This window comes from Leucopleurus acutus (genome assembly GCF_964270905.1).
Source record: "Leucopleurus acutus genome assembly, chromosome: 6".
NCBI classification, from domain to species: Eukaryota; Metazoa; Chordata; class Mammalia; order Artiodactyla; family Delphinidae; genus Leucopleurus; species Leucopleurus acutus.
In genome coordinates, this window is record NC_139149.1 from 25,137,341 (window position 1) to 25,151,149 (window position 13,809).

A 13,809-nucleotide genomic window follows, 5' to 3' on the forward strand; every position below is an offset into this window, starting at 1 on the left:
TGCGGGGGACACGGGTTCGAGCCCTGGTCTGGGAGGATCCCACATGCCGTGGAGCAAATAGGCCCGTGAGCCACAACTACTGAGCCTGCACGTCTGCAGCCTGTGCTCGGCAACAAGAGAGGCCACGATAGTGAGAGGCCCGTGCACCGTGATTAACAGTGGCCCCTGCTTGCCACAACTAGAGAAAGCCCTCACACAGAAACGAAGACCCAACACAGCAAAAATAAAAAAAAATTAAAAAAAAAAAAGACCCCAACCTCCAAATCCCACTTAGAGGAATCTTTTCTCCATTATCTCCATGCCACAAGAATAATTGGAGGTGGGTGGTAGTGGACATAATTTAAAGTACTGGTGACTATAGACAAGATGTCCCTTTTGTTCAGATAAAGAGATGCTTATCTGAGATGAGCCCAAAGGTCTCAAACCAACAACAACAATTAATGAGACAAAAGAAGTTCTCTCTCTTTTTCTCTTATTCATTCATTCAGAAGGCATTAACTGGAAATCTACTATTCCCTAGACACTGCTACCTAGATGAGTCCTAGGAGTTCCTAGGACTCCTAGGAGTTGAGTTGAGTCCTAGGAGTTCCAATCTTTGGGAGAGAACCAGTAAAGTACACTAGAACATGATTCAAACTAAAGTAGAAGTGAGAGCACATAGGAACCAAGAGGCTCAAAGGCTGGTGATACAGAGGTGATACAGATGGTGACACAGAGGAAGTGATATTTGAAGAGGGTTTTAAATGATGCTTTTGTTAGGTGAACTTGGGGAAAGATGGGGACACAAAAGGAAAGGAATTAATCAGAAATAGAACAGCATATATAGAGATAGCAAAGCTTAAAAAGTCATGGTGTTTGGGAACAGAATAGGGGAAAGGAATATCTGAGATATATTCCTCCTGTTCCTTACGTAAGTAATCTCATGAGAAAAGTATTATTACTCCCAAATGTATATAAAGAAACAAAGGCTCAGAGAGATTAACCTATCTAATATAACATTTATAATAAGTGGTAGATATTATAATAGGTAGGGAGATGGAAGTGTCACTAGAATTGATGCCAGAGAAGGGGAGAAGAGAATAGAAGACACAGGTAGCGACTACGATGTAGTGCTTTACTTTATAGGCAACAGGGGGAAATGGAGAATTTGAGGAATACAACTCTAGCAGCAGTAAAGAGTAGCTATTTTCATTTGATTCAGCTTTGGCCTTTGTAAAACAAAGGGAACACTTCCTAACTCATTCTACAAGGCCAGCTTTACCCTAACACCAAAAACAAAGATATTATTTTAAAAAACCCAAAAAACCTACAGATCAATACCTCTCAGGAACACAGATGTGAAAATCCTCAACAAAATATTAGCAAACCAAATCTAGGAATGTATAAAAAAGAATTATATACCATGGCCAAGTAGAATTTATCCTAGGTATGCAAGACTGGTTCATCAACACTTGAATGTGAATAAATGTAATCCATTACAACAATAGACTAAAGAATAAAAAAATCATATGACTTTATCAACTGATGCAGAAAAAGCAGCTGACAAAAACCAAATCCCAATCATGACAAAAGCTCTCAGAAAACTAGGAACCCAGGGGAATTTCCTCAATTTGATAAAGAGTTATCTACAAAATACCTACAGCTAACATCATACTTCATGGTGAGAAACTGGACACTTTCCTCCTAAGACTGAGAACAAGACAAGGACGTCTTGTCTCACCATTCCTATTCAACACTGTTTTAGAAGACCTAGCTAGTACAAAGAAAAGGATACAAAAGGTATATAGATTGTAGATATGATATTATATATAGAAAATCCAGAAGACTCACCAAAAACTGTGAGGGCTAATCAACATACCCAGTAAAGTTGCAGAATACAAAATCAATATATAAAAATCTGTTGCATTTCTAGTCACTAGCAACAAACTGTCAGAAAGAGAAATAAAAGGAAAAAACCCTGTAATTGCATCAAAAAGAATAAAATACCTTGGAATAAATTTAACCAAGGACGTGAAAGACCTGTACACTGAAAATTATTAGGACATTGATGAAAAAACAGAAGACATCAAAAAGAGGAAAGATATTTCATGCTCATGGAGTGGAAGAATTAATATTGTTAAACTGTCCATACTACCCAAAGCAATCTAAGATTCTATGCAATCCCTATCAAAATTAAAATGGCATTTTTCACAAAAATAAAACAATCATAAAATTTGTTTGAAACCACAAAAGACCCCAATAACCAAAGCAATCATGAGAAAAAAGAACAAAGCCGTGGCATCATGCTCCCTGATTTTGAACTATATTACAGAGTGATAGTAATCAAAACAGTATGGTATTTGCATAAAAACAGACATATTGATCAATGGAACAGAACAGAGCCAAAAATAAACTCATGACTATATGGTCAATTAATTTATAACAAAGGAACCAAGAATACACAGAGGGGAAAGGACAGGCCCTTCAGTAAATAGTGTTGGGAAAACTGGATGGTCACATGCAAAAGAAAGAATGAATTTTGATCCCTATTTTACACTACACACAAAAGTTAACCTAAAATGGATTAAAGACTGGAATGTAAGATCTGAAACCATAAAACTCCTAGAAGAAAACGTAGGGCGTAAACTCCTTGACATCAGTCTTGGCTATGATTTGGAATTTGACACCAAAAGCTAAGGAAAAAAAAGCAAAAATAAACAAGTGGGATTATCTCAAACTAATAAAAAGCTCTGCACAGCAAATGAAATCATCAACAAAATGAGAAAACAACCTCTAGAATGGAAGAAAATATTTGCAAACCACATATCTAATAAGAAGTTAATATCCAAAATATATAAGGAACTCCTACAACTCAACAGCAAAAAAAGGCCCCACAAACAAAAACAAAAACCCAATTAAAAAATGGGCAAAAGACCAAATAGACATTTGTACAAAGAAGACATACAGATGACCAACAGGTACATGAAAAGATGCTCAACATCACTAATCATCAGAGAAATGCAAATCAAAACCACAATGAGATACCACCTTATACCTATTAGAATAGATATTATCAAAATAAGAAATAACAAGTGTTGATGAGGAGAAAAAGGAACCCTCCTGCACTGCTGGTGGGGAAAAAAATTGGTACAGCCACTGTGGTTGAAGGTTTCTCAAAAAATTAGAGATAGAACTACCACATGATCCAGCAATTTCAATTCTAGGTATTTATCCAAAGAAAATGAAAACACTAACTAAAAAAGATACATGTGCTCCCACGTTCACTGCAGCATTATTTACAATAGGCAAGACATGGAAGTAACCTGTGTCCATCTACAGATGAATGGATAAAGAATTTGTGAGATAAATATATATATATATATATATATATATATATAAACACACACTCACACAGAATATTATTCAGCCAGTTGTGACAACATGGATGGACCTTACAGGCATTATACTAAGTGAAATAAGTCATACAAAGAAAGACAAGTACTGTATGATCTAATTTATTTGTGGAAACAAAACAAAACTGAGCTCATAGATACAGAAAACAGATGGGTGGTTGCCAGGGACTTCTCTGGTAGTCCACTGGTAGAAGAATCCGCCTTCCAATACAAGGGACGCGGGTTCGATCCCTGGTTGGGGAACTAAGATCCCATATGCCCGGGGGGCAACTAAGCCCACACGCCACAACTTTTGAGCTTGCACACCTCCAGGAGACAGCCCACGTGCTGCAAACTACAGAGCCCACGCACCCCGGAGCCTGCACGCCACAACTAGAGAGAAGCCCACGCACTGCAATGAAAGATCCCGCTTGCTGCAACTAAGACCTGACGTAGCCAAGAAAATAAATTAAAAAAAAAAAAAAGATTGGTGGTTGTCAGAGGCAGGGGATTGAGGGTGGATGAAATAGGTGAAGAGGGTCTAAAGGTACAAACTTCAAGTCATAAAATAAATAAGTCATGGGGATGTAATGTACAGCTTGGTGGCTGTAATTAATAATAATGCACTGTATATCTGAAAGTTGCTAAAAGAGTAGATCTTAAAAGTTCTCATCACAAGAAAAATAATTTAGTAACTGTATGGTAACAGATGTTAACTAGACTTACTGTGGTGATCATTTTGCAATATATACAAATATCAAATCATTATGTTGTATACCTGAAACTACATATAATGTATGTCAATTATACCTCAGTACAAAAAAAAAGGAAAGAAAATTACCGATGAGAAAAAAAATCAAAGAATTTCTAAATAAACGGAGAGATAGTCTATGTTCATGGACTAAAGACTCACATCGTTAAAGTTTCTTCCCAACTTGGTCTATAGATCTATAGATTCTTCACATCTTTACCTATAAATGCAATGCAATCCCAGTCAAAATCCCAGCAAGCTGTTTGTAGAGACTGAGAAACTGATTCTAAAATTTATATGGAAAGACTAAGGACCTAGAATAGCCAACACAGTACTAAAGAAGATGAACAAAGTTGGATGAATCACACCACACAATTTCAAGTATTATTATAAGGCTACAGTAATCAAGACAGTGTGGTACTGGTGAAAGAATAGATATAGATCATTGGGACATAAGAGAGAGCCTAGAAATAGACCCATACAAATGAAGTCAACTGATCTTTGACAAAGAAGAAAGCTAATTCAGTGTTGAAAGGATACTCTTTTCAACAAATGTTGGTGGAATAACTGCACATCCATATCTTTATACCCAAAATGGATCACAGACCGAAGTGTAAAGTGACACTATAAAACTTTCTAGAAGACAACAAAAGAGAAAATCTAGGTGGCCTTGGGTGTAGCAATGAGGTAGAAGACCAAAAGGATAATCAATGAAAGAAAAAACTGATAAGCTGGACTTCATTAAAGGTAAAAACTTCTGCTCTGTGAAAGAAACTTTTAGAAGAATAAAAAGACAAGTCACAGCATTGGAGAAAATATTTGTAAATCACATATCTGATAAAGGACTTGTACCTAAAATATACAAAGAACTCTTAAAACTCAACAACAAAAAGAAATAATCCAATAAAAAAATGGGCAAAAGAACTGAACAAAGATCTTGCCAAAGAAGGCTTAGAGATGGAAAATAAACAAATGAAAGGATGCTCAATATCATATGTTATTAGAGAACTGCAAATTAAAAAATAATGAAATATAACTATACCCAGTACAAAGGCTAAAATTAAAAAAAAATTTTTTTAAACTGACAATACCAACTGCTGGTGAGGATGCAGGGCAAGGGGAATTCTCATTCATTACCGGTGGGAATGCAAAATGATACACTTCTGAAGACAGTTTGACAGTTTCTGACAAAAGTGAACATAGTCTCACCATGTATTATGGGTTGAATTGTGTCTCCCCCCACCCCCTACCAAAAGATATATTGAAGCCCTATTCCCTCAGTATTTCAGGATGTGACCTTATTTGGATATAGGGTTGTTGCAGATGTAATTGGTTAAGATGATGTCATACTACAGTAGGGTGAGCCCTTAATCCAACGTGACTGATGTTTTTACAAGAGGAGAAGAGACATAGACAAAAGGAAAATGCCCCATGAAGATAGAGGCAGGGATTGAAGTGATGCATCTACAAACCCTGGAATGCCAAAGACTGCCGGCCATCACCTGAAGCCAGGAGAAAGGCATTAAACAGATTCTCCCTCAGAGCCCTCAGAAGGAACCAAACCTACTGACACCTTGATTTCAGACTTCTAGCCTCTAGAACTGAGAGGATAAATTTCTGTTGTTTTAAGACACCAAGTTTGTGGTACTTTTTAATGGCAGCCCTAGGAAACTAACATAACAATCCAGCAACTGGACTCCTAGATAATTACTCAACTGAGTATACCCACACAAACACCTACATAATCCTCAAAACTGGAAGCAACAAATATGTCCCTTCATCTTGGTGAATGGAAAAACAAACTGTGGTACATCTATATAATGGAATTTTATTCAGTGATTAAAAGAGCTATCAAGCCACAAAAAGACACAGCTGAAACTTAAATGCATAGGCTAGGTGAAAAAAGTCAGTCTGAAAAAGCTACGAACTATATGCTGCCAATCATATGACATCTGGAAAAGGCAAAATGATAGAGTCATTAAACACATCTTTGGTTATTGGGGGTTTTGGTCTGAAGGGAATTAAATAAGTGAAGCACAGGGGATTGTTTGGGCAGTAAAACTATTCTACATGATACTGTAATGGTGATTACAAGACATTAAGCATTTGTGAAAATCCACAGAAATTTGCATTACAAAAAGTACATTTTGATGTATACAAATAATTAAAAAATAATTCAGGAGGTCAGAGGGTCCCATGATGGAATGTGAAGTGTGATACAATAATTTAAATGTATTATAGGTATATGAAACAACCTCACTGAATAGAGTAAAGGAATAAGGTCTGACTTAAAGTAATTCTGAAAATGAATGGAATCTGTAAAAATAAAGGTAAAAGGAACTGTACCTAAGCACTGTACTCTAGTTGATAATTTTCCTTCCTGTCGGGGTACAGGTTAATAATACTGAAACCACCACGCATGTATACTAGAAGTGCATAATTAATTAAATGAATGGCAGATGGTGGGAACTAGGATACTCAGTGATGGAGTAGGAGGATATAGTTAAGCAAGGGAAGAAGTTAGAATGACCCATGTGGTGATGGATTAGAGCTGGAGACATCAACAGGAGCTCATGTTCAGCTTAAATACAGATACAGATGGCTACACAGATAAATATTCATAAATATGTACATACACACGCATATGTAAGAACACATGCATTTATCTCCTTGCTCCGTCAGCTGAGAGGATCTAGAAGAAATGACACCCCGGTAAAAATGAGTACACCTAGCACCTAGATCTGGTTCTAATATCTTTCTCCAATAGAAAGAACCCGAGTATCCTGGAGAAATGCGTGATTCAAGTACTGGGGTAGGAAATATACAGGATAAGACTGGAGCATCTTGTAGTGCCAGAAAGTAAGAAAATGCTGAAAAGCCAAAGAAAACAAAACACAAAACCCCAAACAGAACAGCCTACAATGAAGGGGGCAAATCAAAGGGACACAGGAGTGAATTCAAAGAGCTCCCAATGGCCAAAGGTGGAACCATTTTAGCAACAAAATAAAGTGAATATCCGTGAGTCCTACTGATATGAATACATGATAAAGTAAGTGAGTGAACAAATGAATTCTGAATAATTTATGTATTTATTTATTCTGCCTTTAAGGAAGTAGAGCATAAATCCCCATTTCTTAAGTATGGGCTGCATATAGTTACTTTCCTTCAAAAAATACAGTATGGGAAGGGACCAAAAAAAAAACAAACGCAGTAACTTTACAGGGGAAAAACCTGACAAACATTACATCAAACCAGGTGATCAAGATTAACATTAACAGGGATAAGTCATATTGATATTATGTACCCTTGGTATGACATGATGACAATGGCACTTAACCTCTGTGGTCTTCCTGCCCAAAACCCAGTACCTCAGTCTGATCATGAGAAAAACATCAGACAACATGTCCCAATTAAGGGACATTTTACAAAATACTGAACCATTAACTCTCAAAACTGTAAACGTCTTCAAAAACAAGTAAAGTCTGAGAAACTGTCACAACCAAGAGAGGCTATTGGCTATCTGTCATGTCTATTTAAGACATGGCTACTAAATGTAATGTGTATACCGGATGGAATCCTGGAAAAGAAAAAGGACATCAGTGAAAATATGAGGAAATCTAAATGAAGTATGGTTTTTAGTTAACAACACTAGTATATGAATATTGGTTCATTAATTGAGACATTACTAATCTAAGTAGTAACGGGGGACTGGCTTTGAGGCATATGAGAACTCTCTGTACTATGTTCGCAATAATTCTATAAAACTAAACCTGTTCTAAAATTTAAAACTTATTTTTAAAAAAGGACATTCAAAAAATAGTAAAGCTGGCCTTAAAAATGAGGAAAGGAAGGAAGCAGTCAAATGATACTGATTTAGAAGAATATAGAAGAATATTTAGAAGATATATAGAATATAGAAGAATATAGAAGAATATAGAAGAATATAGAATATAGAAGAATATAGAAGAATATAGAAGAATATAGAAGAATATAGAAGAAAATTTAGAAGAATATAGACCGTCTCAGCTGCACAAATGCCATCACCTATATCATTCAGCTTCATTCATTTGAGCACTATGTCTTGCAGATTCTTCTGTACTTAAGAATCCTGTTTCAAAACACAAAAAGTGGGCTTCCCTGGTGGCGTAGTGGTTGAGAGTACGCCTGCCGATGCAGGGGACACGGGTTTGTGCCCTGGTCCGGGAAGATCCCACATGCTGCGGAGCGGCTGGGCCCGTGAGCCATGGCCGCTGAGCCTGCGCGTACGGAGCCTGTGCTCCACAATGGGAGAGGCCACAACAGTGAGAGGCCCGCGTACCGCAAAAAAAAAAAAACACAGAAAGTCTAGTACCTGGAGACTTTGTATAGAATAGCAATAATGGACTTGGGTGCTGAATTATTTTAGGTTAGATATCAGCTCCTAGCATGTTCTAGCTGTATTTACTTAATATACCTGTGCCTCAGCTTTCTCATCTGGAAAATGATGGTGGTAATAATAATCATAATACTCTGTTGGGTTGTCCTGGGATGAAATAAATTAATACATGTAAATCACTAAAACAGAACCCAGCACGTATGTGTTAATTAAGTATTAACTCTTTAATCAGTCCATTCATTCAACAGAAATGGACCACCAACAAAGAGGGGTTATGAATCAGAAAGAGTAAAAGCTCAGAGGGGAAAGTATTCAATTCAACTTGGGTCTGGTAAAGGGAAACAAGGATTTGTAGAAGCAAATGGAATAAAAATTATCACCTCAGCTCACTTTGTCAAACCAAGGTAGGCTTATATAAAAAGGAAAACTAAAATTCTTCATGTCTAGTTTAATTTCTTTGTCCTCAAACCTATAAAGTTAATGTTGGCAGAGACTATATCACAGTATCAATTTTAAGGTCTTCTGATAGAAATAATCTTCCCGAGGGGGTTCTTCAGTGTTTCCAGACACCTACAGATTTCTGCCTGCAGAGAAAATGACAAGGCTTTTCAAACTTCAGCCTACAGAAAAACTTCTGCGAGCACTCAACAGGTTCCACAGCCTCTCCCCTCCAAACTTCTCTTCCAGAGAAGCACCTTGACCAAAAGAAAAGCATCCATAATGACAACTCTATGGTCTCTGTTCCAAATATATATCTATTAATCCCAAAATAGCCACAAAGTAAGCCAAGCCAAGTAGCTTAGCCTTGACAAATGGTTTCCTTTTCTTTTGAAACAGGAAGGAAAGCAATACTTTATTTGGTATACCATCCCCCTGACTCCAAATGTTTTCTCAGGTAACAGGAAGGAAACTTAGGGAAAAGCTGGGGGTGGGGGCAGGGGCACGGGACTTAAATAGAGTACTAACAAAAAATGTCACATAAGAATCTTCTGACTTTGATAATAGATTCAATAGACAAGACAGAATCCATGTACTGACAGCATTTTGTCTATAAGGACACAATTATTAGGCTATTCATATAAATCTAGGATGTTAATCCCACCTTCTTAAGTAAAAATGAACATGACAAAAATTTTCTAAATGCTCGGTTTCTACAAAGAATAATAGCCTTTATATACTTGACAAATAAGGTAGTAAGTATATAGGTTTGATATTTTCCTCATGTATATCGAATTAAATTACCTGTTGTGTGTTAATATGAAATTATTTTTCATATTTAAAATCTTTTTATGAATAAAAATTTTCAATAATTTTCAATAGAACAAGGACACAGTGGTTAAAAAATTATTAAAGAACAGTAAAGATAATAGTGCAACAGCCTCACTACAGACTGTGACCTGAATTCCATTATTAAAGGAATACAAATTCACAAGTTTCTGTATATTTACTACACGGTTCTTGAAACAACACTTGACTACATTAAACCAAGAAGGGGGAAAAGGATTTAAAACAGTTTAAGCTAAGTTTGCAAAGTTAGTTTTATTAAAAGTTGCAGCTTTGTTGGTTATCTGAAATATAGTTTTATAATTGAAATACTCAATGATCACACAATTAGACAATTAAACAGAACTTGTCATCATTCCCATTTTAGGTTAATGACTATCTCATATACAGTAGACAGATTACATAATTCCACAAAGATTGAATACATTAGAAAAAGACAATAGTAGAAAAATACTAGAAGAGAGGGGAGTTATTCCAGTGAAGGAAGGCATTTGCTTCTAAAGCTATGGAGGAAAGATCACAGCAGACAACTAAATTACACAATACTCTAAGTGGGTATTCAAGCATCTTTAAAAAAAAAAAAGTAGGTTCAATAACAGAGATGTAATATTGCTCTCCTAAAGCTTTTAGCTATTTGATGAGTCAAATATTCATTATATCAAAAAATACATATTTTTTAAAATTAATTTATTAATTTATTTTTTTATTTTTGGCTGAGTTAGGTCTTCATTTCTGTGCATGGGCTTTCTCTAGTTTCAGTGAGCGGGGGCTACTCTTCATTGTGGCACGTGGGCTTCTCATTGGGTGGCTTCTCTTGTTGAGGAGCACGGGCTCTAAGCACGCGGGCTTCAGCAGTTTTGGCACATGGGCTCAGTAGTTGTGGCTCGTGGGCTCTAGAGCACAGGCTCAGTAGTTGTGGCGCACGGGCTTTGTTGCTCCACAGCATGTGGGATCTTCCCAGACCAGGACTTGAACCTGTGTCCCCCGCATTGGCAGGTGGATTCTTAACCACTGTGCTACCAGGGAAGCCCTCAAAATATATTTTTTAATTTAAAAATCAAAACTTGGTTGACCTCCAAATTATAAACTGCATTTCCTCCTATGACTTCACTACCATTTTGTGATAAGAGCAAGAGAAGGAGAACAGTATTAGAAAATAAAATGAAGGTCAAACCAGAGTTCATGTAATTTACATATATACAAGTTTCCTTCTACTTCAAGGCTTTTAATTTACTCACTTTCATCCACACTAACTCAGTAAGATTCCACAGAAATGGCATTTCAGCTCAACCAAAAACAGAGGATATTAGTGGTTTTGAGCTGTGATCTTAGAATTGTACATCATTACGTTATTTCTGTGGCCTGTTTTTTGTACTTATGTGTAAAATTGAGGATTTTTCCTTAATTAACCTTATTGATAGGATTTGACATAATAAACCTCGGCAAGTCAAATAGTTGTAAAAGAATGAGAGTCTTTAAAATGCTGGTGAAAAAAAGGAGATATGAGGGACACAAAGTGGAAACTTCTTTTAAGTACTCAGAAAATATTAAATGGTTCTTTTAAATTTATTAAATAAAAAAATAAGAATGGTTTTGAAAGACAAGCACAAATCACTCAACATGTGACAAATGTAACTGTAAATAATAGGAGATGAAAAGTGATTGGTATAAAGAAAAACTCTTGTTGGCTAAAAGGTTCATCATGAACTCATCATGCACAATCCTTAGTCTAATGTCAATTGAGGAGAAGACAGGAGTTTGCTGGAGAATATAAAAGTTAAGAAGAGTTAAGGTGCTGATCAAATTCAATCCATGAATGATTCTGCACATTTAAGGCCTATTCAAATCTCTACAACATCAAATTGAAGAACAAGGTAGCAATGCAATGTCATAGCCACTAAGATGTTCCCCATGAATTGCTTGGGGAAATTATCAATATAATGTTACACATTATGGTATATTTCCCGTGGACATAAAACTGGTCTGTTTAAAAAAAATTATTGATACACACATCCATACATATATCACACACACATTTTATACATATTATATAAAATGGTTATGCCTAGTTTGGAGGTTGAAGGATGAATTTATATTCCTATTTGGTGAAAACATATTCAGGGATTAAAAACATAAGCTTCTTCTAGTCATTTTGGACTCTCAAATTTATAAATTTATGAAGATTCTTTTGGAATGCATCCTGTTCCAAAATAGAAATTTCTACTGTTTTCCAAATGTCTATGTCCTGTCTCTTTAATTACACTGTTGAAGTTTTTCACAGGCAATGACTGTTTCTAACTATAACATCTAGTCTAAACAAATGCCTATAGAATGAAGAGTTCAAACTAAAAACTTCAGTAATTATAAATCAGCATGAACTAAGAAACCCTATATGAACCTTCTGCTTGGCAATCATGTGCATATTATACTCTTATTCATTTTTTTCCTGAAGAAGAGATAGTGGAGATAAGCCACTGGTGAGTCTACATGTAACTAAAACTAAAAGACAGTTAATTGGGAGAATCTTTTATGGTTTCACTTATATTTTTAAAAAATTCAGTATCCATTTTCCTCACCTCTATTATATTTTTAAATGTATATGTTTTGCTGTTATCCTTAAAGATATCATGAAAACAGCAACACATTTTCCAAAATGATATTAAAAATTAGAACTTTATTGATCTACATCATTCTGAGAATGTATGTAAAGAGTATTGTAGTTTATGTAGCAAGAACTTCCATTTCAGTGAAAAAACCTAAATATGAATGTATACGAGTACATGCCCCTTAAAGGTATCAAATTGTTTAGTAATAGTAAGATGCCATTTTAACATTATGCTTCACACTCATATAAAACAATTAACAATAACCTTTAGAGCCAAATCTTAAAAGTTCAGCTTCTAAGTAAGCAGCATTATGACAAGTAGAAAAGAGTTCAGTTTCATTTGGGGCTGCATTCATGCTTCTGAGGCCAAAAATATAGAATTTTGAATCACTAATGTTAACACTAACATGTTCCAAATGCATGCCTTGTGCACGGGCATGTGCACACGCATGTGCACACGCACACTCTCTTTCTCATTCTTATTCTCTCTGCTGCCCCCATGCCCCGCCCTCCCTCGCTCTCCCACTGTCCTCTCCACATACAGATATATAGTCATATGAAAGACAGAGAACACAGGGTAAATAACAGATAACAAAAACTGGTTGGGGAATTTTATAAAAGACATAAAAATCATGAAAACACTTACTTCATCAGCCACCATACACCTGGAAAAAATAAAAATAAAACCAAATTAATCTCTTAATTACCAAAGTCAGCCATTTAAAAAGTTCTGATCGAGTAGCTTGCCACAAAATAGTTTACAAATGTTAAAGTACTAAGCCAGAGAGAGGTGTTTATAAGTGTGGATGAGAAAATGGGCCATTGCTGATTTATAAGACTCTCCAGCTGCCAACAGCATATGGATGTGGGAGTGTTAGAGTTTCAGGTGTACTGTTTCCTACATCCCACCAATGGCGACAGCTACAATGACCCTTCAAAATGTGAGCAAAATGGCAAGTGACTGTACCAATGACTTCCCTCTGTACCAATGACTTCCCTCCGTACCAATAAACCTTAAAATTGGTCTTCCCTAGAGATTAGAAGAATGCTGTATTAAAGTGCATTAGCATGTTATAGGTAAAAGTATATACGCTATATTATACACGCTAAGCGTATTTTCAAGCTGAATTTTGGTTCCTACTATTATTTTACTGAGTTCTCTCTTCTCTGTTCTTTCTTGTTAACCTATAGAAGTAAATTCTATCCACTGAAAATTGAGGATGGGGGCATAAACTGAGGTCCTAAGTAGAAGAAAAAACCAAAGAGCAAAGAGAAAGAATAGCAGATATGGTCAAGATCATGAGGGGTCCCTTAGAAACAGTGAGTACATTGTAAGGAGAAAAACCTCTCTCTTAACTGAGGGGATTTCCAGGCAATGTAAAAAAAATACTGGAATATTATAAAAATCAGAGAGGAAAAAAGT

General features: G+C 35.9%; 1 protein-coding gene across 1 annotated transcript in view; it reads right to left on the bottom strand.

Moving 5' to 3' along the window:
- ZRANB3 (zinc finger RANBP2-type containing 3) overlaps window positions 1-13,809 on the bottom strand; it is a 268,716-nt gene that overhangs the window by 142,810 nt on the left and 112,097 nt on the right. Inside the window, exon 3 of the mRNA XM_082840638.1 lies at window positions 13,033-13,051. Within this exon, the coding sequence (XP_082696764.1) occupies window positions 13,033-13,051 (19 nt within the window). The remainder of the gene's footprint in view (window positions 1-13,032; window positions 13,052-13,809) is intronic.